The sequence below is a fragment of the Fomitiporia mediterranea genome (genome assembly GCF_000271605.1).
Source record: "Fomitiporia mediterranea MF3/22 unplaced genomic scaffold FOMMEscaffold_3, whole genome shotgun sequence".
NCBI lineage: Eukaryota > Fungi > Basidiomycota > Agaricomycetes > Hymenochaetales > Hymenochaetaceae > Fomitiporia > Fomitiporia mediterranea.
The window spans coordinates 1,428,765-1,448,772 of record NW_006760388.1 but is presented as its reverse complement, the minus strand read 5'-3'; the positions used below and the strand labels follow the sequence as shown (position 1 = coordinate 1,448,772).

Sequence of the window (20,008 nt, the reverse complement as noted above, 5' to 3'; positions counted from 1 at the left end):
CCCGGATCGCCCTGTTCCCCACATGACCTAGGCTTTCAACTGCTACTGTCGTGTCTCACCCTTTAATATTCCATGTCCAGAGGAGGAACACGCGTATTTTAGACGCTCACCTTGTGCTACATCACTTAGCAGTCTCTAGAAGGATCTTCTGTTTAGTGCGGATATCGGAATTTCAACAGACATGATCTACCAGTTCATTTCACACCCTTGCTTCGCTATTTAGCCTTCCCGATGACATCGTTAAACGCTGTCCTTTTCGCCAGTGCGAAGGTTAATCAGGAAGAATCTCCTTCGGACTCAGAATCTTGCACGTGTGTGATGTAAATGGACGCCGTCGTCATTTGAGGAGTGCTTTCTCCTCATGTATGGGCCTTGCTTTAGGGGCTCATGCGGGTGGCGCGGAAAGCAACAGGTTCAAACTGGCAACGACGTCTTCGTTCTTCTCTATAAGACGGTCCGTACTTGTCCGTCAGTGCTAATGAACATATTTTAACCCTTGCCAACCTAGCTCGCACTTCGAGATGCTTTCGACGCTCGGCTGGCAAACAGTACCTCTACCGTTCGGCAAAAAGGCTCAAATCGATGCTCACAAGGTTGGTTACCGACACCAATGGTGTTCCGTCGCTGACAGTGCGTTTACAGCAACCCGGAATGTCTTACGCTTCACGGCCGAAGACAGCGCAGGCGCAACCCAGGGCTGCTCAGGCCGCCAACCCTACATACTATTTGGTTTCAAGCTCGAGCTCTAACTCTTATATGCTTGATTCTCAACGACCGTCTTCTGGAATTGCTGGGCAATCCTCTGTGAAAGCCCCATCAAGTTACATGCCGCCACCAGCGGTGCAGTGCGTCTTTGATTCTATTCGTCCTCGTAAGCTCGTTTTTAACGAGTTATTATCTAGTCAGAAAACTAGTACGACGGGTGATCGTGGCGGCCCAAGGAATACCTCTCCAAGTAGATCGTACAAAATCTACCCCGACACACCGATGCTCGACGTCTTCGTCTACGAGCGCTCGGAGGCCGACTCTGATACTCTCACTTGTTACTCCAACTCTTCCGTCGACACCTTGTTACAATTTCCGATTACCGAGCAAACCAAGCAGGTCTCACCTCCAGCAACCGCACGGCGGAACTCAACAATGCTAATCAAGGATTCCAACGCTGCGACGAACCATAGTGCCGCACCGCCTGCACCAGGTTCTCCCCACCCACCTCCAATGTCTCTACCAATCTCGAGTACAGCAGCGTCCCAGGTCCATCCTCTTTCTCGGGGGAGCGAGGAGGGCCCACGTCCTCGAAGCGGGAGTGGTGATTCTGGGTCGAGCGGTAGACGCAACAGCGTCTCCGAGCCTGAAAGGCCCGTAATCCTTCCACAGGGCCCGTCTTCGGCGCGTTCCAGTCCGCCACGTACCAGTCCTACCGGCTCCTTCCCAGACAGGACGAACGTACCTCCTACTTTCACTTCAGGTCCTCGCGATGTGCTTCCTGCGCGGCGCAATTCGGACCCAATAACGCAAGCGGAAATGTCACGCCAGAGGCGACTCAGCGGTGCAGTTATTCCAACTGGTTTTGGTGTCCTTCCAGGAGAACGACTTTCTCCTCCGAACCGCCGCGACTCGATGTCTATAGTACCAGCGGGACTTGGTACTACGGATCGTCACCCACCTCTCCCTTTGCGTGGTGCGCCTTCTCCAGACGGCAAACGAGATCGGGCGTCTCCAGACAGGGAAGTCAGCCCAACTTCCGCGTTTGCACGTGAACGAAGAGTCAATGGCGGAGGCATTGACGTCTTTCCGCCACCACCGCCTGGGAGTTTCTATGACCGGGATCGACCACCGCTGCGCCGTGGCTCCCAGTCATCAAACTCAACATCATCCCGCGAGCGCCATTCACCGCAGGACGAAGCACCTCGCGGTGTTGCTTTCACTTCTGGACCGGTTCTGCCGATTCGCAGTCGTACTCTGTCACAGGGACGCCTCGGCAAGGATGAGGTCCCGAGGCCAATCATTGTCGCAGGCTTGGAGCAATCCAAGGTAGTGCGTTTCTCCGAGACACTCATCTGCCCATCCCCTATTCCGCATGAAAAACGCCGCAAAGGCTGGTTTAATAAACGCGGGTATGTACCTTTTTCGCGCTTCTCTTCATTGAATTTTATAACCTTTTGGGGTTTCCATTGAATAGAGATCAATTATGGACAAACGACGGAGTCTTCGTTGCTCCAGATCCGGGTACCGAGTACCCTATTGACCTCGCTGACTATCCTGAAGTTGGCGTAGGTTGGCAGAACGAAGAAGGTATCCGTATCGACATGGAACACCGTCTTATTCCGAAGGTTCCGCTACGTCCTGCGCTCAAACGCGGGGGCTCTTCCGCGAGTTCCCAGCCGCATCTGCAGCAGCAGGCAGGTCCCCCACGCCCCGAGTTCCGCTCCGCATTTTCAACCACCATTCGTGAGGAAGCCTAAGTGTGTCAATTCCTTCTCTCTCCCTATGTTCGCCATTCGATCCAAATATTGTACGTTTATGTGGAAGCCGGTCTTCTTGTGATTGCATTGTATTACTGCTACATATTGCTCATAAGTTACAAAATATATTAGTTACCTATGTCACCCTGTATTCTATTCCGAATCCGATATTATTTCGATCACGTCGTCATCTAGTGGTTTCTTGAATTTTGTAAGCGGGGTTCGCGCTATTACTTCGTTGTTACTCGAGACTGTCCTATTAGCTGCTTTCACCTGAGGAGCTACGCTCGGTTTGAATCTTGCTTGAGGACGACCAGTGGATGATGAACCAGTACTGGAAGATGCATGCTCTCCCATATTGAAAGACCATCCCTCTCTATCGTTTGCCTCAGCGATTTGAGAATGGCGTCTCGCCGCGGTCCCGTTCTGAGGTGCACGGTACAATGCACTCGTCTTCTCGGCTTCCCGCACATCAGGCTCCGGTGTAAGGTCATCACCATCGGCGTAGAGGCTCATCGTAGCATTATCCTGTCCAATGTGTTCATGGTCTTGCCAATATTCATCATCCGAACTCTCTTCGCCCCTTTTTCGCTTCTTACCCTTCGCCCCGCCTGAGAGAATTCTGGAAGCTTCTCTGCCTCCTGTTTTGTTACATTTGTCATTCTTCTTCCCCGCTTCCTTCCCTTTCTTCAGGAAAGCGACCTCAATCCTTTGTCCTCTGCCTGACTCCACATCTTCTTTCGAGTACCGTGCAAGGCGTAAGGCGCCTGGTCCAGAGGTGACGTATACGTTGATTGAATACGCCGTGCTGTGGAATGACTCTTTCAGATGACCGGATAGCAGCAAGTGCAGGATCAGAAATTCCGTGTCCTGGAAAGTCCGGACATGGATTACTTGTATCATAGCGTGTTTGGGCAAGAAAGTGACTCACGTCCTTCCCAAGTGACACTTTCCCTCCAGAAAGCTCCTCCAAGTCCAGTTCGACCTTTTCCTTTAGTCCATCTTTGGCTTTTCCTCGCCCACGTTTCCCGGAAGCCACGCCAAACGCGCCGCCCCCAGCGCCGCGAACAAGATCTGCCAGCATTCCGAGTGTAACTCGACCAGTGCCTTGCTCAACAGCTTGCACGACACGGAGGATTTGCCACGCCAGGAACGTCACATCACGCCGTTCTACGCTTTCAGGTGGTCGAGTGCAGTTATCACAGTGCCCACATCTAGCATGCGCATCGGTCTCTGCCGTTCCCCATGCACTCATGGATAGAGACGCGGAGGTCGAAAAGTATCTATGGTTCGATGAGAATTCTGAGTCTCACTAATCATGGGCTTAGTGTTAGCGAACCTCGCGAATTGGAGCTTCCTGCATTCCTCCACATCCACTGCGAACCGAAGTATGTCCCGCACTGGTGTGTATAATCACATGTTAGTTTCTCCATAAGAACCGATGATGTAAATTAATGAGCTAGCTGACGTTTTCCTTGCCCCTCAAGCTCACCACATACCAGAGCACTAAGTCGTGAGGCATCCTGCGGGCGGAAATAGAGTAGGCAATCAGAATCCCTTCCATCACGGCCTGCTCTTCCCGATTCCTGACGCAGCAGGACACAATCAGTAAATCAAAATTGCAAATTCCTATAAGACATGCATACCTGGTAGTAACCTTCCAAAGATTTCTGAAGAGACCTCATTCATTAATATGGAAGTGATACACACATGATCTACTCACCGACATCTGTAAACTTGCATCATTATTTGCCCGAATGATAGATTAGATCAGAATACATACTGAATGATGCAATACGAAGCGCACGTCTCCTTTGTCGATTCCAAGTCCGAAAGCTTGATAGTTGAGCGAATGAGCGCGACATTCGCCAAGGCGGAAGACATAACGTACCGATAGTAGCACATACCACCTTCACTTCGCCCCTTCGCCATCTTTCATGGAGATTCGCCTTATCACGGTCGTGTATATCCGCATGATATACGCCAGTGCGAATTTTACCGCCACTTTCCTTTGACAGTCCTTCCGCGACGGCCTCTGTATCCTGGAAGAAGGTTAGATTTCCCATTCGGCTACGTATGGATTCAAGCGCAACCTTTTTACTCATACAGTACACGATTCCACTGTCATTTTGATGATGATTTAGTATGTAGTCTGACATCGCTTTTATCAGTCCATTTGAAGATGATGGTTTAGGTACCACTCGGTAATGCAGGTTTTTGCGGTATAGCGGAGCAGAGAAATAAACTGTCCCATCAGCGCTTGCAGCTTGATTTGACATGTATACATTATTAGCAAGCAATCATTACATTGAGACACGCATAACAAAACTTTACCTGTGCCACTGACAACAGGCTTGAGGCGTAGAGTCAGTAATAAGTCCTTCAGTACTTTCGGAGGACATGTGGCGGACAAAGCTAATATCGGAACTCGTGGAAACAGCTGTCGGAGGATAGATAGCTTTTTGTAGTCGGGTCTTTGTATACGATATTAATGATGCACGGCCAATCACGTCACCAACTATGACGTACCGAAAGTCATGTCCAAGCTGCGAAACACAATGGGCTTCATCAATAACAATTCGCGCTAAGGCGAAGCGTCAGTACGATATCCTCAAAAGAAAAACGGCGAAGAAAGCGGCACACTCACACAGCTTTCCAGCATTTGCTAGTTTTTCTAACATTGATGTGAATGACTTGCTTTTAGCTATTTTCTCTGGCTGCAGAAGACTTCAACTGAGAAAGCTTCCGAGATGAAGGTCTGTCCAACGTACTGTCACATAGCAGAATTTTATTTCCAGAACAGCTCCATTGCGATTAGCCTTTGGATTGGCCGCAGCTGCCAACCGTGAGTATATGTCCCGTGATTCTTCCTTAGATGTTGAGCCCATTAGCATAACTGCCTCAACTAAGAAGCAATGCGGAGTCAGAAGTGCGTCTTCGTAGTACGTTGACAGTGCGTACGTACCTCCGAATTCGTGAAGGTGAAGAATTTGATCCGTGATTAGTGATATTAAAGGCGAAATTACAAGGGTACAGCCAGGATTTAGAAGCCCGGGAAGCTGGTACGTCAGAGACTTTCCACCCCCTAGGAAACGTCATGAAACAGGAGTGATTGAGAAGATGATTTCGCAGAAGAAGTACCTGTAGGCATAATGCAAACAATATCTCGACCATCCATATTCGCGTTACAGACTCTAAACGCGCGTCAGGGGTACATAGCAAGAATCTCAATACGAACGCACCCTTCCTGACAAAGTCGGAAGCTTTGAATGCTAAACACCTCCCGCATACGTGCTTTCAGTTCCCCTGACCATTCGAAAGCCTCCGTCATGTAATTGATTGCTCCGCCAGAAGGCGCCTTCCCCTTGCCCTTACCAGATGACGATGCTATCACCTCTGACAACCGTGATCCGTTTAACGTTTTCAGCTCCTGGTCAATGTTCTGCTTCTCTGCAAGAATCTGAGCTTGAAGGTCCTGAAGGTCGCTAATTTGTTCCTTGACGTCCTTTAGTTCTGCATCAAGGGCAGACATTCTTCCATTGAGCTCCTGACGCCTCTCATACGTATTATCTCCATTCACAGCCGTGCTCGACGAAGCAAGGCGCGAACTCGTGCCCCGAGCAGCCTCCTGGGCTGTGAATTCCAGGATTGCTTCCATCTTTGGAACGTTGTGTTTGTTAGTGAATGTGAAGATGTAAGAAGATAACGACATGTACCTACATCGTCAGAGCCCACCTCATCTGTTGTGAACTGCATGATGAGAATGAAGCCACAAAGCAGTGTACCTCTGTCTGTGGGCTATCTAAGATGCAAAGCGAGAGACGACGCGTCGCGTGCACGCGTCTTTCATTGAGGCACGTGACTCTTTTCTCGCGTGTAAACTTAATATCGTATACAGACGGCGAAACTTTTGCGTTTTTTCGACAATTCTGTCATGAGCTTGCTGTCTCAATATATATAATAAAGACTGAAGCCCTATGACTTAAAAAATTTACCTTTTTTCTCTTTCAAGAGGTACGATTGACTCCAGTTGCTAGTTTGTTCACCTGTGTTTACCAAATCTGGATGCATGGCGGCAATCAAGAATTAGGCGCTTAAATACAGCCTCCTTCACAGCTTCAGCGATCGGGGTCTAGGAGCCTATCTCTTCCACCATCATGGTGGGGGCTAGCACGTCCAGGACACGCCTTCATGCGTCCAAGTCCAAAATTCTGTCTTCAGCTCGTGCGAAGAAGCCGTTTAAAGCTGTTGACACGAATCCCGCTGCTTATGATAAGAAAGATCCGTTCGCAGCAGTCGACGCGCTGAGAAAGCTTTTGACGGCGTTACCTACGAAACCGGGTGGATGCCAGCTCAGAATGACAGAAGAAGAGCACAAATTATCATTACATCTGCTGACGATCGTCGAGCCCGTATGGATTCCTTTTAACTGTAGCGATCATGCTAGATTTGACTCCGTCATATTAGTTCGTTGGGTTATCGCCGTCTCAGCGTGGCCTAATACGCCAACCGACCGAAAACCTAGATGAAATCGTCTCATACATCGATAGCAAGCGTGATTTGCTTTCGTTGGCGCTATCTTGCAAGCGCATGTTCAGTATTGTTTTCCCGCGGCATTTCGAATATCGTGTCATCCGCTGCAAGATCAGCAATATCGCCGTTTGGAGTCATTTCGCAAGCAATTATGTGCTCGCGGCCAATGTACGATGCCTTGAGATATTGGATGAGCGCACAGCCGAAGCTCCTTGCACCCCATCGGATATTCTTGCTTCTGACACGGAATTAGAATCCAGTGACGATGAACTCACGATGCATGCAAAGCAAGGACGATTATTTGCGTCGGCGCTTTCGAAAATGACGCGTTTGACTGCATTTGTCTGGTCGTGCAATCATTCCCTAATTTCACTCCACAGTATATGGCACACCATACTCAAGTGCCAAAGCCTGAGAGCAGTTGAGATTCATGACAATTTGGTTTTCAGCCCTACAACCGAAGAATCAATACCCTGCAGAACAGCCCGACCAAGGATTGTGAGTAACTTGGTTACATATCCCTACGGCTCCTGACTCAATGCCTCACACACACAGCTTCCGTCACTGTCATCCGTCTCGGTGCACAACTTCAGAAAGGGCTATGGCCAAAACAAGACTCCAGAATTGAACCGGATCACTGAAATGTTACACCAGTGCCCAAACTTGGAGGTGGGCTTTTATTTCTGACTTCAACTCGAGGATGGACGCTGAGCGGAGTTCCCAAAGGAACTCAACGTCGACTATATTGCTCAATCGGGCTTCTCCAGCCCTAGTGCTGATAACTTCTTCATGTATGGACGATGGCCGAGCCTGCGAGCTCTCAATCTCACACACTTGACATGTTCTCTTGACGGATTCGACGCTGCTTCAACCTTCTTAGCAGCTCATATAAACATTGAGGTCCTCCACCTTGACGTTGGACCTCGTGCGAATGTTGCCGGACTTGTACTTGCCCCTGGCACCTTACCGCGGCTCCGTGAACTAAAGAGCAGTAAGGAGGTCGCGTGTGCCATCATGACATGCCAGTCAGGGTCTCGGCCCTTGGAGACGATCAAGGGTGTCCGCCTAACAGGCCAGCATCGGGATACTACTTTCTTTGAAGCGCTGCAGAGATACAGTATCAAACGCTTAGAACTGGTTGGTTATGGAGAATTTGAAGATATTCGTAAGTTGGTGGACCGCGTGCCAAAGCTTACATGGCTAGACGTAGGGAAGAAGGGTAGTATGTCTGCTCATAAAGGACCTTTGACTATATCCAATGTGGTAAGTTTGATAAACCTTTTCAATCAAGTGGAGTATCCCGCCAACTGTTTCCCTTCATAGGTGGACTGGGCGAATCTACTCGAACAGCTCCCCGATTTGACTGCATTCCACGGCGTTCCGTTCTTCTACGAAGTAGCAACTGGGCCAATGTCGTCTGTATCCCTTTCGGACCGCTCGCGTATCAAGAAGAACGAGGAAGTCGCTTCCGTCCTCGCTTGGAAGTGTCCGAACTTACGCAGGCTCGATCATTGGGAAGAGCAAGCCGGGAAGGTCATCGTCTTGCTTAAGGACGGAGAGAAATCCAAGTGGGAGGTTCGGCGAGTCAAGGTATAAGGCAAATGTTTCTCTACGTATATGCCCGTTATTTCTTGTCAGTGATTTCTTATGGACTGCTACAACCTGTTTTCGATGTGGAGCTTTCTTGCAATTGTCGACATGTATTTGAGGATGAACCAGTGTCATTATACGCGTGACCCGGTTCAACTTCATATTGATATACCGTAAATTATTCAACAGGATAGAATGTGTTTACATGCAAAGAGCGGAATTCGGTTGTATTGATATTTATCAGTCATCAAAAGAGTGGAGCTAAAGCAGACTTGATAGTAAAGGGATTGGCTTATAGTTCTATGGTATATGCTATAAATTTATGCTACAAAGGTCATATGGGGGAGATGGGATAAACCAATATAACTACTTTTCTTCACAAAGGCGGGGTATTCCCCATATTAGCATCTAACCTGACAACCCTTTCACTCTTCCCTGAACAATAACATCTTTCAGCGGTAGCATATGCACATTGTCTCCGGCCTTTCCGCGTTTCCAGTTTTCGACCATAGAGCCTGCCTCAACGGGTACGATAGTCTGCTGGCGAGTCCCTACAGTGACATGGAGCCTGTTCTTCAGGTTCTCATCGAGGGACTCAACGAAGTCAATAGCCTCCAGGCTTGTATCATCTCCAGGATTTGATGCAGGCTTGAGGTCCTCAACCGTAGCAGCCATGACGCGTCCGTCGCTAATGAGGTGGCTCAGTCTGAACGCGAACATCGGCGGAGACGGTTGGGAGAATAGACTATCACAGCGGTCCCACAGTTTCTGTTTGTCAGGCAGGCCCTTCATGTGCACAATGGTGGCATGCGGCATTCTCGTAACACGCTTGTCCTGCACCATCTTTTCCCATAACTCACGCATCTCAGGGTGCACATCATTTTCCGCGAAGTGTGTCTCGATGACTCCCGCAAGATCAACTTCAGGAAGGAAGCCGAAGTAGCGTACTTTCGCTGCCCTCTTAGTCTGCCGATCCACAATTTGTGTAACCTTGTATGCTCGTGCCTTCGCCAGTGCAACGCCAATCTGTTCCCGTGTCGGTTTAGGCAGTCCAAGGATACGCACACAAGCATCGACTGCCCGATCCAGGCTCTGTTCTAAGTCCTCTTCAACGTCCATTTCGACAACTTCATCAACTTCGCCGTCGTCAAGTTCTTCGGCGTTTTGTATAAACATCCAAACAGCTTGTTCGTGATGCCTGACGTGTTTATCTGGTCGAAGTGTTTGGTGGTTGTCTCCACGCTCCAAAACGCGGTCCGAGCAGATGCGGTGGATCATAGCAGGTGGTTTCTCGAGTGGCCAATAAAGTGCAATTAGACGAACCGGGACCTTCATCCCGCAAATAGCGTCCCGAAGTTGTCGGCGGTGATCTCTGAGATGATTATTCCTAGACAAAGGGACACCTTTTATAAGAAAGAATAGGAAAACGTCTAGAAAATAACCCACTTATCGGCAATGACTACGTTATGTATGGCTAGCTCTTCCTTGACGCGTTTGATGAACTGTGGCGCAGACTTTTTCGCTTGGATATCGTCACTCTGGACGTGCCCGAAGTCGAATAAGTGTGAGAGGGCGACACCAATAGTTGTTTTGCCGCAACCAGGGATAGCAACCGGGGCGATGACAGTCTTTTCAAACATCTTCGCTTTTTCGTTGAGATCGACAGATGAGAGTGCGGAAGCAAGTTGTTCAGTTTGGGCCACTTGTCCATGCTCCGTCTTCAACCATTGCAAAAATCGTTCGCGCGTTGCGATAATCCCTTTCCCCTTGTTGAACCCATCAAACTGACTACGGTCCTTCTTGATCTCGTCGCGTACCCAGTTTAGATAAAGGACTGATTCGGGACGTCGTAAACTCTTCTTGGGTATCGCAACGTCCTGCAAGCGACCTTTCGTGGACAGCAGTTTCTTGGTGATCTCACGCCAATCCCTGTACATCATATACGGCTCATCATATTTCACTTTGAAGAAGAATGACGAACCAGGCGGATAGGGCGGGACGTCCTTTTCTTTCGCAGATGACGAGTCGGAAACATGGCAGCGCACAACAAACCCTTCGATTGGTTCATCGTTCCAATTTCCCGATTTTGCAATCTCTTCAGAGAATTTACGCACTTCAGAGATGGAGTTTGCTGTATGATAGGGTGTCTCAATCAGACCCCATTCTCGTGCAAATGCTGCAACTTTATCAGACGTCAAGGTTTTAAACGCTCCGCGGGATTCGTTGATGCCGTGCAGATGGAGACCAGTCTTCTCTGGAGGGTAAGGCAAGACGTGTTCCTCAAACGAGTCATCGCATAGCTGGTCGAAGATCAGTACACAGTCTGCTCATGTTTATGAATAGTATACATACCTCTGCTACGGCCGTCCAATTGTTATCCCAGAGAACCTGAGCGAGGTCTTCGACCTTCTTGCCTTTGGCCTCGAGTTGCATGAGCAGCCATTTCTCGCCAACCTCAGCGTGACTTTCTGGTACGCCCTGTACAGGACCGAGAGAATGTTTGGATGTGACGAGTAATTTTGTGTTGCTAAGAGCCGATATGAAGATGATACATCCATTAGACTTCAAGGTCATGACATATGGCGGGGTAGTATGTCTTCCAAGTGCATCCCACTGTAATGATATCAGTATCCAATGGTGCAGTCGAGACGGCGCGACTCACCGACGTCCAAGGGACCTCTCCGATATTGAAGAACTTGTCATACCCTCTCGCTACAATCCTGTAATTCCCGTGTCCATCGCCTTCCTTGCTCTCAGCCTTGTCCGAATGCCAGGTCGTGAACAGTCCACGGGCAAGAGTTGGGAACGGTGACGGTACATCGTAGTACTTCCATTCATTCATTTTCCAGCTTCGAACAGTGATGCTAGGGTCGGCTGGCGCCGCATATGTTGACGAGTGAACTAGTTTCTTGTTGTTCTTGGAGAGTGTCATGAGCTCAGAGACGAGCTTGTGGTCCTCTTCCGATGCTGGAGGCGCCATGGTTCGTGAAGCTTGGGACGAGAGATACCTGAATGCTGGAGGGACAAAGCCAGGGCGAATAAATCCCCAAAGGCTCGTCGCACAGGCGCTAAGCCTGACTCGAGCCAACACAGCCAGCGTAATGGTAGCCTGTGGCGATCAATGAAAGAGAAAAGGCAGAGCACAGCAATTAAGCGCGGGTATTTATTTTTATTCACTCGGTGCCGACGAGGCGATCTCGCGAAAATGACTTCGTTTGACACTATACTGCTGTTAATGTAAATACGATACTATCACGACTGCCATAAAAATGCGAAATGTATAGTACAGAGACAATTATCAGTACAAGGGAAAACGAGGAGCAAAGGCATCACTCCACCAAACCGGTCGACTCGTCCGAACTATCCAATAGACTGAAAAGGACACAAAAGTGAGGAACACATATCAAAGGCGCCGGGCAGTGCACGCACCTGTATTGTTTCATCAGAGAGCACTCCCCACCATTTTCAAGGTCAATGTTGTAGGAGTAGAAATACCCCTCAGAAGAGATTACCATGACATGAGGCATGGTTCTGAACCAACTTGTTAGTTTGACAGACCAGTCCACAATACGCAAATACTTACCCGCTCAGCGCCACAACACATCGCGAACCGCTTACTGGAAGTTTCAGAAAGGCGAAATCCCTCGACGGTTCCCACATCTCCGTCAGGGTATTTGGGAGATACCCGCCAACAGACGACGTGATGTTCTTTGTCAATTTCATTGACCGCCGCCGCAAAAATTCACTGCATCGAGAGTCAATGCATGATCCAGAAAATGCGGTGCGAATACCTACGATACACCACCGCCTTTCTTCCCGTCAATGAACGCCTCGTAACCCCCTTCCATACCCTGATTGCCATCGCGACTGTCAAATGAAGGGGAAGGGCTCAGCGACGGACCACCCTTCCCATTTCCTGATGAATTCGACGGCTTTTGGGGCCCCAAACTAAAAATGTGTACAGTATCGTGTGCAGAACTGACGGCGAGTAGTGTTGACATGGTGTTGAAATTCATCGAATAAATTCGAGCTTCTCGCGTTCCTCGTCGGAACTGATATAATTTCTCCGAACCCGGTATACTCCATACTCGAATAACAGTACCCTTCTCGGATGCGGACGCAAGCATAGTCCCACTGGAATTGATAGAAAGGAAAGATATTGGCGCTTTGTGTGCCTGTATTACGTTCTCCACGATTAATTTTCGAGTCGAAAACAGTATGATATCGCCAGATTGTTGCGTCGTTGGCGGAGGCTGTGATGCTGGAGTGGTTTGCTGTGAGAGAGGGGTCGCAGGAGAAGGGACGGGTGATGGATACGCCAAGTACGATGAATCGGCGGACGGGGATAGAGCACAAACGGCTAATCATCTGGGTGAGTGCCGGGATAATTTGGCTGGAGCGCTTGACTCACCTTCGGGATTTGGGGTGGTCTCAATGACATGCATCAATCGCATATTCGAGATGTCATAAATGTAGATCTCATTCTCTAATACAACCACGAGAGTCTTCCTGTTCAATTTGACAGCAAGGATTGACGACGGGAAGAGTAATTCGCAGATCATGGATTGTCGCTAGAGCCACGCATTGTTTAGTCTAAACGCAACTGGGAAACTGAAGGGATCCTGACACCTTAGTGTTCACAATCTGTAACTTGCGAGGGCTTGATTGAGGCTGGTCCGCCGCACCAACCAACGCGATGAGTGACGTGCAGAAGAGCATCTCAACGATGCCACGAGCACCATCGTCTAACGCGCGACACGTCAGACCAGGTAACTGGCGCGCATGCGAGCATTGACTTACTCATGGTGTACACCCGCCCAAATGGATCGCAGTTGGTGATGCTGTACCCTTTCTTAGTCCCGACCGATATACACCTGGTTGAAGAGACGTATGAGAAAGAGAATGCCATAACAAGCAATACAATAACATACGTGAAGTCTTGATTGAAATTTGCAAAGAGCATATTTGGATTTGTGCGCTCTGCGTGGGGTAACATGGCGGACGTTCCGAGAGAGAAATGACTGTGCAGCCGCGTTCTACTGAGCGCGTCAAACGCCCTAATCGAGAAATTACGTAACATATATTCACGAACTAAGACAAATAGCGGGTCCGAAACTGTGCGCCTTACTGTAATTGTGATGCCTCTTGAATAGCTTTTACTTAATTTTCTGTGGAGTCATCCTCAGCACACTTGTGGTATGACTTGCAATCTCGCACGGCTTGCTTGGGGATTGTTATAGTGCACTCTCTGATTATTGCTTGAAAGGCATTACAGTAAGAGCGTATCAAGATAAATATTCTATATTAATTTTGTTCAACTTTGATATTTTGAGCATAAGGATGGCTTACCCAAGGACTGTCTTGGACAGGGAGCCGGGAGAGTTGCGGAAATAGATAAATAATAGCTATTTCCGTTACTATTAATAGTAGAGCGCAAATACAGTGACATATGTATTAGCGAGAAGGCAAGCCGTCATTCCACAAGAAAGACCCTCAAGGCAAACAAACTATGCTGTGAAATGGGCCGTGCTGGTAAACATTATTTCCAAAAGTTCCGAAGTACGATATAGAATCTTTTCAATTCTGGAGGTCTGTGTAAGGTCCTCTGAGCAGAAGCGCGGAGAACGGGGCACGACCGTTCCGAACGCACAAGATGTGATTGGGCCAACTGAAAGAAGAAATAACGAGAGTCGGAAGGAAATTACATACGGAAGTTCATGTATAGGAGGTGTTCATTGACCTCTTGATCACAGAAGCAATCAAACAATCACCCCTAAGACAGCGGAGCCGTATCAGTCCCGTTTGAATTCTCGGACCGCTCACAATGAACAATCGTATTCAGCCTTCCAACCTATGAACAATGCTTCTCCTTGCACGGATGGAAGGGAAAGTGCGGAAGGAACCGTGGAAAGCGCAGACAGCCAAGAAGGCATTTATTGGTTGAAGTCACATTCATTTGTTGTGCCTTGGATGTCGTCGGGTATTCATTGCCTTTGCCAATTAACAATTTGAAATGGTGGTATCTTGTGCCGTCAATGCAGTTCTCTAGCTAGAAAAACACAATACATTGGTATGAATACAGCTTTTGAGGCGCGAGTTGGATCGCCTTGGGGATAATCTACAAATGCGTCAAATCTATCCAAGATCTCCGTATCACATTTCTTGGACTTGTTGGAAGCTCAAGAAGCGGAATTTTCTTTTATCAAGAGATAAATCAGAATAACCAAGGGCCCACTGTTAAAGCCGCTTAATGTCAAATTTCATATCACAATGATACAGGATAAACTCACTCCTGCCCATGGCACCCTCGGGCTTGATCTGAAGGCAGCTCTGATGAATGAGGTTGAGCGCCTTTACTGCGTCTCTGCCGTCGATAACGCAAGATATATTTATCTCAGACGCGCCTTGGCTGATCATCTCAATGTTGATATTGCCCTCGGCGAGGGATGAGAACATACGACCAGAAATACCGACTAAATTACGTTGCTGTTTCCCGACGAGCGAAAGAATAGCCATGTCAGGTGTCACAGAGACCTACACAAGTTTCACCTTCGGCTTAGTACACTCTAATCCCTGTAACACGAAAGGAAATTCGACTCACAGACCCACTCTTTTCCAGTTCCCTTACCAGTCGATCCATCATACGTTTGCCCAAGTTATTCTCGATAGCCATACTGACATGTACCTCACTGGTGCTAATCAAGTCGACTACAACCCCGAAACGGTCAAGGGTACCGAATATGCGGGCGAAGAAGCCGTGGGAGACGCTTTTCCTGTTGGAATGCACGTTCAGCACTGTAATACGCTCTTTGATCGTTACTGCCGTCGGTAGCTTCTTGCGATTTTCAAACATCTGCCCAGATGGAACAAATTCGAAGGCATTGCTTTCCAGCTGCAACGAAGACGCGTCTACGTTAGGATCGGGATGTATGACCGTTCCACTACCGAGAGGATTCTCGACATTTTTTATGCGGATGGGGATTTTCCTTCGGATGACCTGTTCCATTGTGAACGGGTGGACAACTTCACTGCCGTAGTACGTCAACTCCGCTGCTTCGTCCGGTGAGATGATAGGGATCAATCGCGCTGTGTGTACCTTTCGAGGATCAGCTGTAAAAATACCGTCGACTTCTTTCCAGATCTGAAGTTCTGATGCTTGCAAACCGACTGCCGCAAGCGCGGAGAGAAGGTCTGTGTATCCCCGCCCAACCTGGCGTAGCAACGAACCAGGAACTGGACCAAAGAAGCCAGTGATTACGGGTACACGGCTCCCGCATTGTCGTATACGCGCACCAACTGCCTCAGCGACTCGATCATAGAAAGATTGACCTAGAGTGGTGAATTCTGAATCTGAAACCCGTTCACCATCTCCTTCATCGGTGTCTTCTACAGGTACAATATTCTCCAGAGAGACATATTCAGAATCGATGCCCCGGTCCCGTAGTACTGCAGCAACAAGCTTACAGGCCAAACGCTCTCCGACCCCGACGATATTGTCCCGTGAGCGAGGTGAAATCTCGTCAATAATCTACAAGGATCGTCATCTTTCATTAGATGCTAGTCAAGCTTTCTATTAGACTATCCTAACCTGTGCAGCAAACAGAAAGCTCCTCAGTCCCTCGCAATCTCGGTCAATTTCCGCCTCCAACTCTTTAAGTAGCTCAGGATCTCGCACTGAGGCTTGGGCAGCGGCAAGATGATCTGATCGAAGTATATCCACTGTAGCTTGGAATGGTTGCGATGTAAAACTTGCTGGAGAATTGCTTCCGTTCTGTACTTTCGAAATGCTAGTCATGTTCAATGCTGAGAAGGGTGAAGGGGAACTCGAGCGTGGAGAACCTGGGCTTGGAACCTCCGCGCGCGCACGAGGTACACTGCCGTTTATCATGCCATTCATCCCGCTTATACTGTCGCTTCGTGGTAGGAAACCTTTGTTATGGGCGATTCCTGCCACTGTGACGGGCAATTGAGGGGACGAGATACCAGAAGCACTCAATGGCGAGTTTTGACTACGTTGCAGTGCCTCCGAAGCGGCACGCAATAAGAGATTCGTCGTACCCAAAGCCTTCGTGGAGCCCGAACGTGCAGAACATACAATAGCAACCTTATGTTGATCCAGATATGTTCTGAGAATACGAATAATATTGCATATAGTCAGGTTCACAAGAAAGATTTGTGGTTCGACTTACGGTACGATTTCTGCAGCGATTTTTTCCGCGAATTTCCCGACGCTTGTCCCTCCATACTTCTGCACAATCCATGTTGCAGCAGGATCGATGCTGTTCTGATGCAAGTTTGACGGAGTCAGTGGGCCTGCCGAGGGCATCGTCGAATGGTCAGACAGGCTGTCAGACGAGTCTGGTGGTGAAGGATCTCGAGAGTTAGATGGAGAGGACGACATAGCGTGGGCTCTCTTTATATGCCTTCGTTTCGTAGAGACGTCGAAACTAGCTATGTCTCTGGCTGTGCGGGTATGGCAAGGTGCTGGCCCAGAGTTTTTTTGACTTTGGTTCTTCTAATCTAACTTCTATGGCAATTTAGCGTCCTGAAAGGGACGAGTCAGGTCCGTTTATAGCCGAATAGGCAGAAAGAAGGTCAAGTGAGCTCAGAGTAGAGCAAAACCTTGGTTAATGAGACAAAGGTAAAGAACGAGTAGCAGGTAGCAGTATAAGAGCCGTGCATTGCTGGCTTGAAGACAAAGATTTCGCTTGAGATGACTCGACGCGATTTTCCGAATATCGTTGGTCCATCGGCAAGTTAGTCCGATTCAGCCGAGCTCCTGCCTACAAGGACGATTCCACATTACATTATGATAGTTCAGAGGTTTCTGCCGTGCACCTCATCCTGCATGTTTATAATGCAATTTTGCGACAATGAACGGCTTTGTAGTACTGGCACACTTGTGCGAAATTGTATACGTTTAATTATCTCTCGTTCATCGTCTTGTACACGCTGTCCGCTCCGCTCCGTCTTCGTTCTGTGGCACAAGACCCGGCATCCTCCTGAAGCATTAGACATCCTTCAGCTCGTCTGCTTCTCATAGCTGCTCAGATCTCATTGGACTACCAGAGTAAAACGGAAAGGACAGAAGGTCAATCTTGTGTTCTGCTCTTCCATAGGTTCCAGACGGTCACTTCATATACCCACTTGGTATTGTCTCCCGATGGCCTGTAATTAGTCGGTACTGCGAGAATAGCCCAATGGCAATCTGTTCTTCTTGATCCAAAAATCCTCGATCTACCTGTCCGACAGACCTATCTTAAACAGCTTAGCTTTCATACTTCACCAAAGATAGAACCATATAATGGTGTGCATTTGAACTCTTCTATTTCTCATGTACTCAACTACAGAGGTAGATCCTGGAAGAATTTAACCACGACATTCGGATCATTTATAAGGCCATATGGACAAGAAGGCTTGTGAACTGGCATTCCATTATTCGCTCAATGACCTCCGTGCCGAGCAAATGTGCCAGAGATATCTGAAGTCACCCGCTAATCTACGTCCTCCTCGCTCCCTAATTGTCACTCGTAGCTTTTATCACCATTCCAGAATCCATGTATTGAGTTGCTAGGGGCTGTGTGCCTCTATGATGCCGTTCTACTTGTACCGCTTGTTTCTTACTGTCGTTTAATCTCATCTAGTGATTATTCCTCGTACTGAAAAGCATATGGAAGGCCGGATAGTCAGCTCAGACGTCCTTTCAGGAACAATCTTATAGTTACCAGGCGGAAAATTCACAACATGCTCCGCCCTCCTTTAATCAGAAGTTGATCCAGAAACGCGACTAAATATATGAACGGTATACAATCCAAGTATACACTGATCTCGAGCTTCAAAAATGCGCCTGAAATAAAATCCCTTCGCAGAGGACTAGACAGATTTCTGATCCAGTTTCACCGTTGTTGCCTCATAACCACGAATAGTTCCCCGTTCTCTACCGAGGATACTGGTTAGGGAAAGATCTAACGATGATGACAAAGTAATCAATAACACTGAAAGATTTTGCTGCATTGAACCAAACCGCTGTAACATCTAGAGTCCGAGGGTTTCTCGTCGTACTAGCCGTCACCCGTCTGTCCCTTTTCCCTACCTATATTCAATCCCTTCGCTCGTACTTATCAATATGCCCACCAAAATGCATACTTAGGTCGGGTGCCATAAATTCGTAGGAGTAAGTGAAGCAACATTGATCATAAGTCCCCCGAATGACTCATTATTTAATGCATTTATTCATGACAATAGCCTCATTGATCCGACCCAAAGCAGGAAATGGATATACCGAATGAAGTGTACGTATCCTTCCTGAAGCCAGCCAAGAGACTTCTCAAGGCACACTTTAGGGACCGTGTGCCTAAATTGCAAAGAGTCGAGTGCCACAGTTTGAGTTGCAAATGATGTCTATCTAAAGAATGGTCATTATATTGAGAGATAACTGCAGGACAGCGGTCCGTCCAGAGTGAGGCCTAGTGAGCTTACAGTCATTGGATTTTTTAGCAGATCTAGAACAATGTAGGCTCATTACATTTACACCCTTATTACCTTCCGTTTGCAACCTAAAGACGTGTTATGCACGGCAGCATTTTCACGAACGCTCTAGAACGGAGAAGCAGTACTACACTTCTTCTCACTACTTCGTCCTCGGCACCTTCCAAATCCAAAGTACTCAGTACTGTGGAAAAGTGTGGATAATAGAGATGATCACATCCCGGATGAGTCAACCGAACGTACGTCAATGTGAGCCCATGAGGATACAGCACTAACTTCAGCTATAAGTGTGGGAGCTTTCAGGGGATGAGGCCTTGATGTAAGAGGCACAGGAACATGCTGGTCGAGCAGAGGAGCACTAGGCACATGCCTACGCATTTGGATGTCTAACGTCTTCCTCTTAATTAGTCGAGAAAAACACGATTAAATAAGTTCCCTCGGTAGGTGGACAATCATGCGTATATGCTGTTTGCACGCCAAAACTAAGATGTGCTGTAAAGCTGGCATCTCCCCGAAGTCAAAAGCTACTGTCGAAATAGTGCATATAGTCAGTTAAGAGTTGAGTGAGACTATATCACAGTCAGTGCCTAGCATCAAAGGACCTGATGCAATTCGCCTGGCCACTGGATTCCTTTCTCCATAGACGAATACTTCACGCCTTAATAATTTTAGACAGTTGCTAGGACAGACCTAAGAAACGGGGCACTCTTCTCACTCCTTGAACCTTGGCCGAGTCTCTCTCCCTAATAAGTACCCGCGTTAGTTACAGAAGCCAGAAGCGCACAATGTTGACGACATTGCAGCCGCGGTGACCTGTACTTTAAGAGATACGTTTCTCCTCGCGGGAGAACACTTAGAGGTGTAAGGCACAGGTACAACGGCGATGGCGATTAGGTGCAATGTGTAGCTCAAATGGGGTGAGCCATGGTCAG

General features: G+C 48.2%; 6 protein-coding genes across 6 annotated transcripts; 2 read left to right on the top strand and 4 right to left on the bottom strand.

The window, feature by feature from the left end:
• Positions 1 to 521: 521 nt before the first annotated feature.
• FOMMEDRAFT_26470 (uncharacterized protein) lies at positions 522 to 2,465 on the top strand (the record flags this gene model as incomplete). Its single annotated transcript, XM_007263666.1, has 4 exons — positions 522 to 593; positions 643 to 845; positions 903 to 2,117; positions 2,183 to 2,465. The coding sequence occupies 4 exons, from the start codon at positions 522 to 524 to the stop codon at positions 2,463 to 2,465; spliced, it is 1,773 nt and encodes a 590-aa protein (XP_007263728.1).
• A 153-nt stretch (positions 2,466 to 2,618) lies between these two features.
• Positions 2,619 to 6,123, bottom strand: FOMMEDRAFT_78928 (ATP-dependent DNA helicase; the record flags this gene model as incomplete). The annotated part of the gene is made up of 15 exons (XM_007263665.1): positions 2,619 to 3,335; positions 3,397 to 3,748; positions 3,805 to 3,865; positions 3,934 to 4,051; positions 4,112 to 4,135; positions 4,249 to 4,301; positions 4,357 to 4,507; positions 4,559 to 4,731; positions 4,800 to 4,939; positions 4,995 to 5,049; positions 5,113 to 5,182; positions 5,237 to 5,370; positions 5,431 to 5,550; positions 5,607 to 5,659; positions 5,708 to 6,123. 15 exons carry the CDS (start codon positions 6,121 to 6,123, stop codon positions 2,619 to 2,621), a joined length of 2,637 nt encoding a protein of 878 aa, XP_007263727.1.
• A 499-nt stretch (positions 6,124 to 6,622) lies between these two features.
• On the top strand, positions 6,623 to 8,594 carry FOMMEDRAFT_26468 (uncharacterized protein; the record flags this gene model as incomplete). The annotated part of the gene is made up of 5 exons (XM_007263664.1): positions 6,623 to 6,877; positions 6,933 to 7,496; positions 7,554 to 7,667; positions 7,716 to 8,261; positions 8,322 to 8,594. The coding sequence occupies 5 exons, from the start codon at positions 6,623 to 6,625 to the stop codon at positions 8,592 to 8,594; spliced, it is 1,752 nt and encodes a 583-aa protein (XP_007263726.1).
• A 402-nt stretch (positions 8,595 to 8,996) lies between these two features.
• Positions 8,997 to 11,568, bottom strand: FOMMEDRAFT_78648 (uncharacterized protein; the record flags this gene model as incomplete). Its single annotated transcript, XM_007263663.1, has 4 exons — positions 8,997 to 9,975; positions 10,035 to 10,888; positions 10,941 to 11,201; positions 11,251 to 11,568. 4 exons carry the CDS (start codon positions 11,566 to 11,568, stop codon positions 8,997 to 8,999), a joined length of 2,412 nt encoding a protein of 803 aa, XP_007263725.1.
• Positions 11,569 to 11,819: 251 nt separating this feature from the next.
• FOMMEDRAFT_118735 (WD40 repeat-like protein) lies at positions 11,820 to 13,572 on the bottom strand. Its single transcript, XM_007263662.1, has 8 exons — positions 13,520 to 13,572; positions 13,389 to 13,462; positions 13,218 to 13,333; positions 13,000 to 13,159; positions 12,384 to 12,948; positions 12,172 to 12,333; positions 12,018 to 12,119; positions 11,820 to 11,960 (listed from the first exon to the last, which is right to left on the bottom strand). Exons 1-8 carry the CDS (start codon positions 13,549 to 13,551, stop codon positions 11,918 to 11,920), a joined length of 1,254 nt encoding a protein of 417 aa, XP_007263724.1. The 5' UTR covers positions 13,552 to 13,572; the 3' UTR covers positions 11,820 to 11,917.
• Positions 13,573 to 14,611: 1,039 nt separating this feature from the next.
• Positions 14,612 to 17,265, bottom strand: FOMMEDRAFT_165962 (aspartate kinase). The gene is made up of 5 exons (XM_007263661.1): positions 16,778 to 17,265; positions 16,177 to 16,714; positions 15,190 to 16,116; positions 14,879 to 15,122; positions 14,612 to 14,822 (listed from the first exon to the last, which is right to left on the bottom strand). Exons 1-5 carry the CDS (start codon positions 16,987 to 16,989, stop codon positions 14,803 to 14,805), a joined length of 1,941 nt encoding a protein of 646 aa, XP_007263723.1. The 5' UTR covers positions 16,990 to 17,265; the 3' UTR covers positions 14,612 to 14,802.
• Positions 17,266 to 20,008: the final 2,743 nt, after the last annotated feature.

Coding starts and splice junctions, on each gene's coding strand:
- FOMMEDRAFT_118735 (XM_007263662.1), bottom strand. CDS start 13,551: ATGCTCTTTGCAAATTTCAATCAAGACTTCAC. Junction 13,334..13,388: donor TGGGCGGGTGTACACCATGA/GTAAGTCAATGC, acceptor GTCGCGCGTTAG/ACGATGGTGCTCGTGGCATC. Junction 12,120..12,171: donor TGTGTTGTGGCGCTGAGCGG/GTAAGTATTTGC, acceptor AAGTTGGTTCAG/AACCATGCCTCATGTCATGG.
- FOMMEDRAFT_165962 (XM_007263661.1), bottom strand. CDS start 16,989: ATGTCGTCCTCTCCATCTAACTCTCGAGATCCTTCACCACCAGACTCG. Junction 16,117..16,176: donor GCTTTCTGTTTGCTGCACAG/GTTAGGATAGTC, acceptor CGATCCTTGTAG/ATTATTGACGAGATTTCACC. Junction 14,823..14,878: donor CGAGGGTGCCATGGGCAGGA/GTGAGTTTATCC, acceptor CGGCTTTAACAG/TGGGCCCTTGGTTATTCTGA.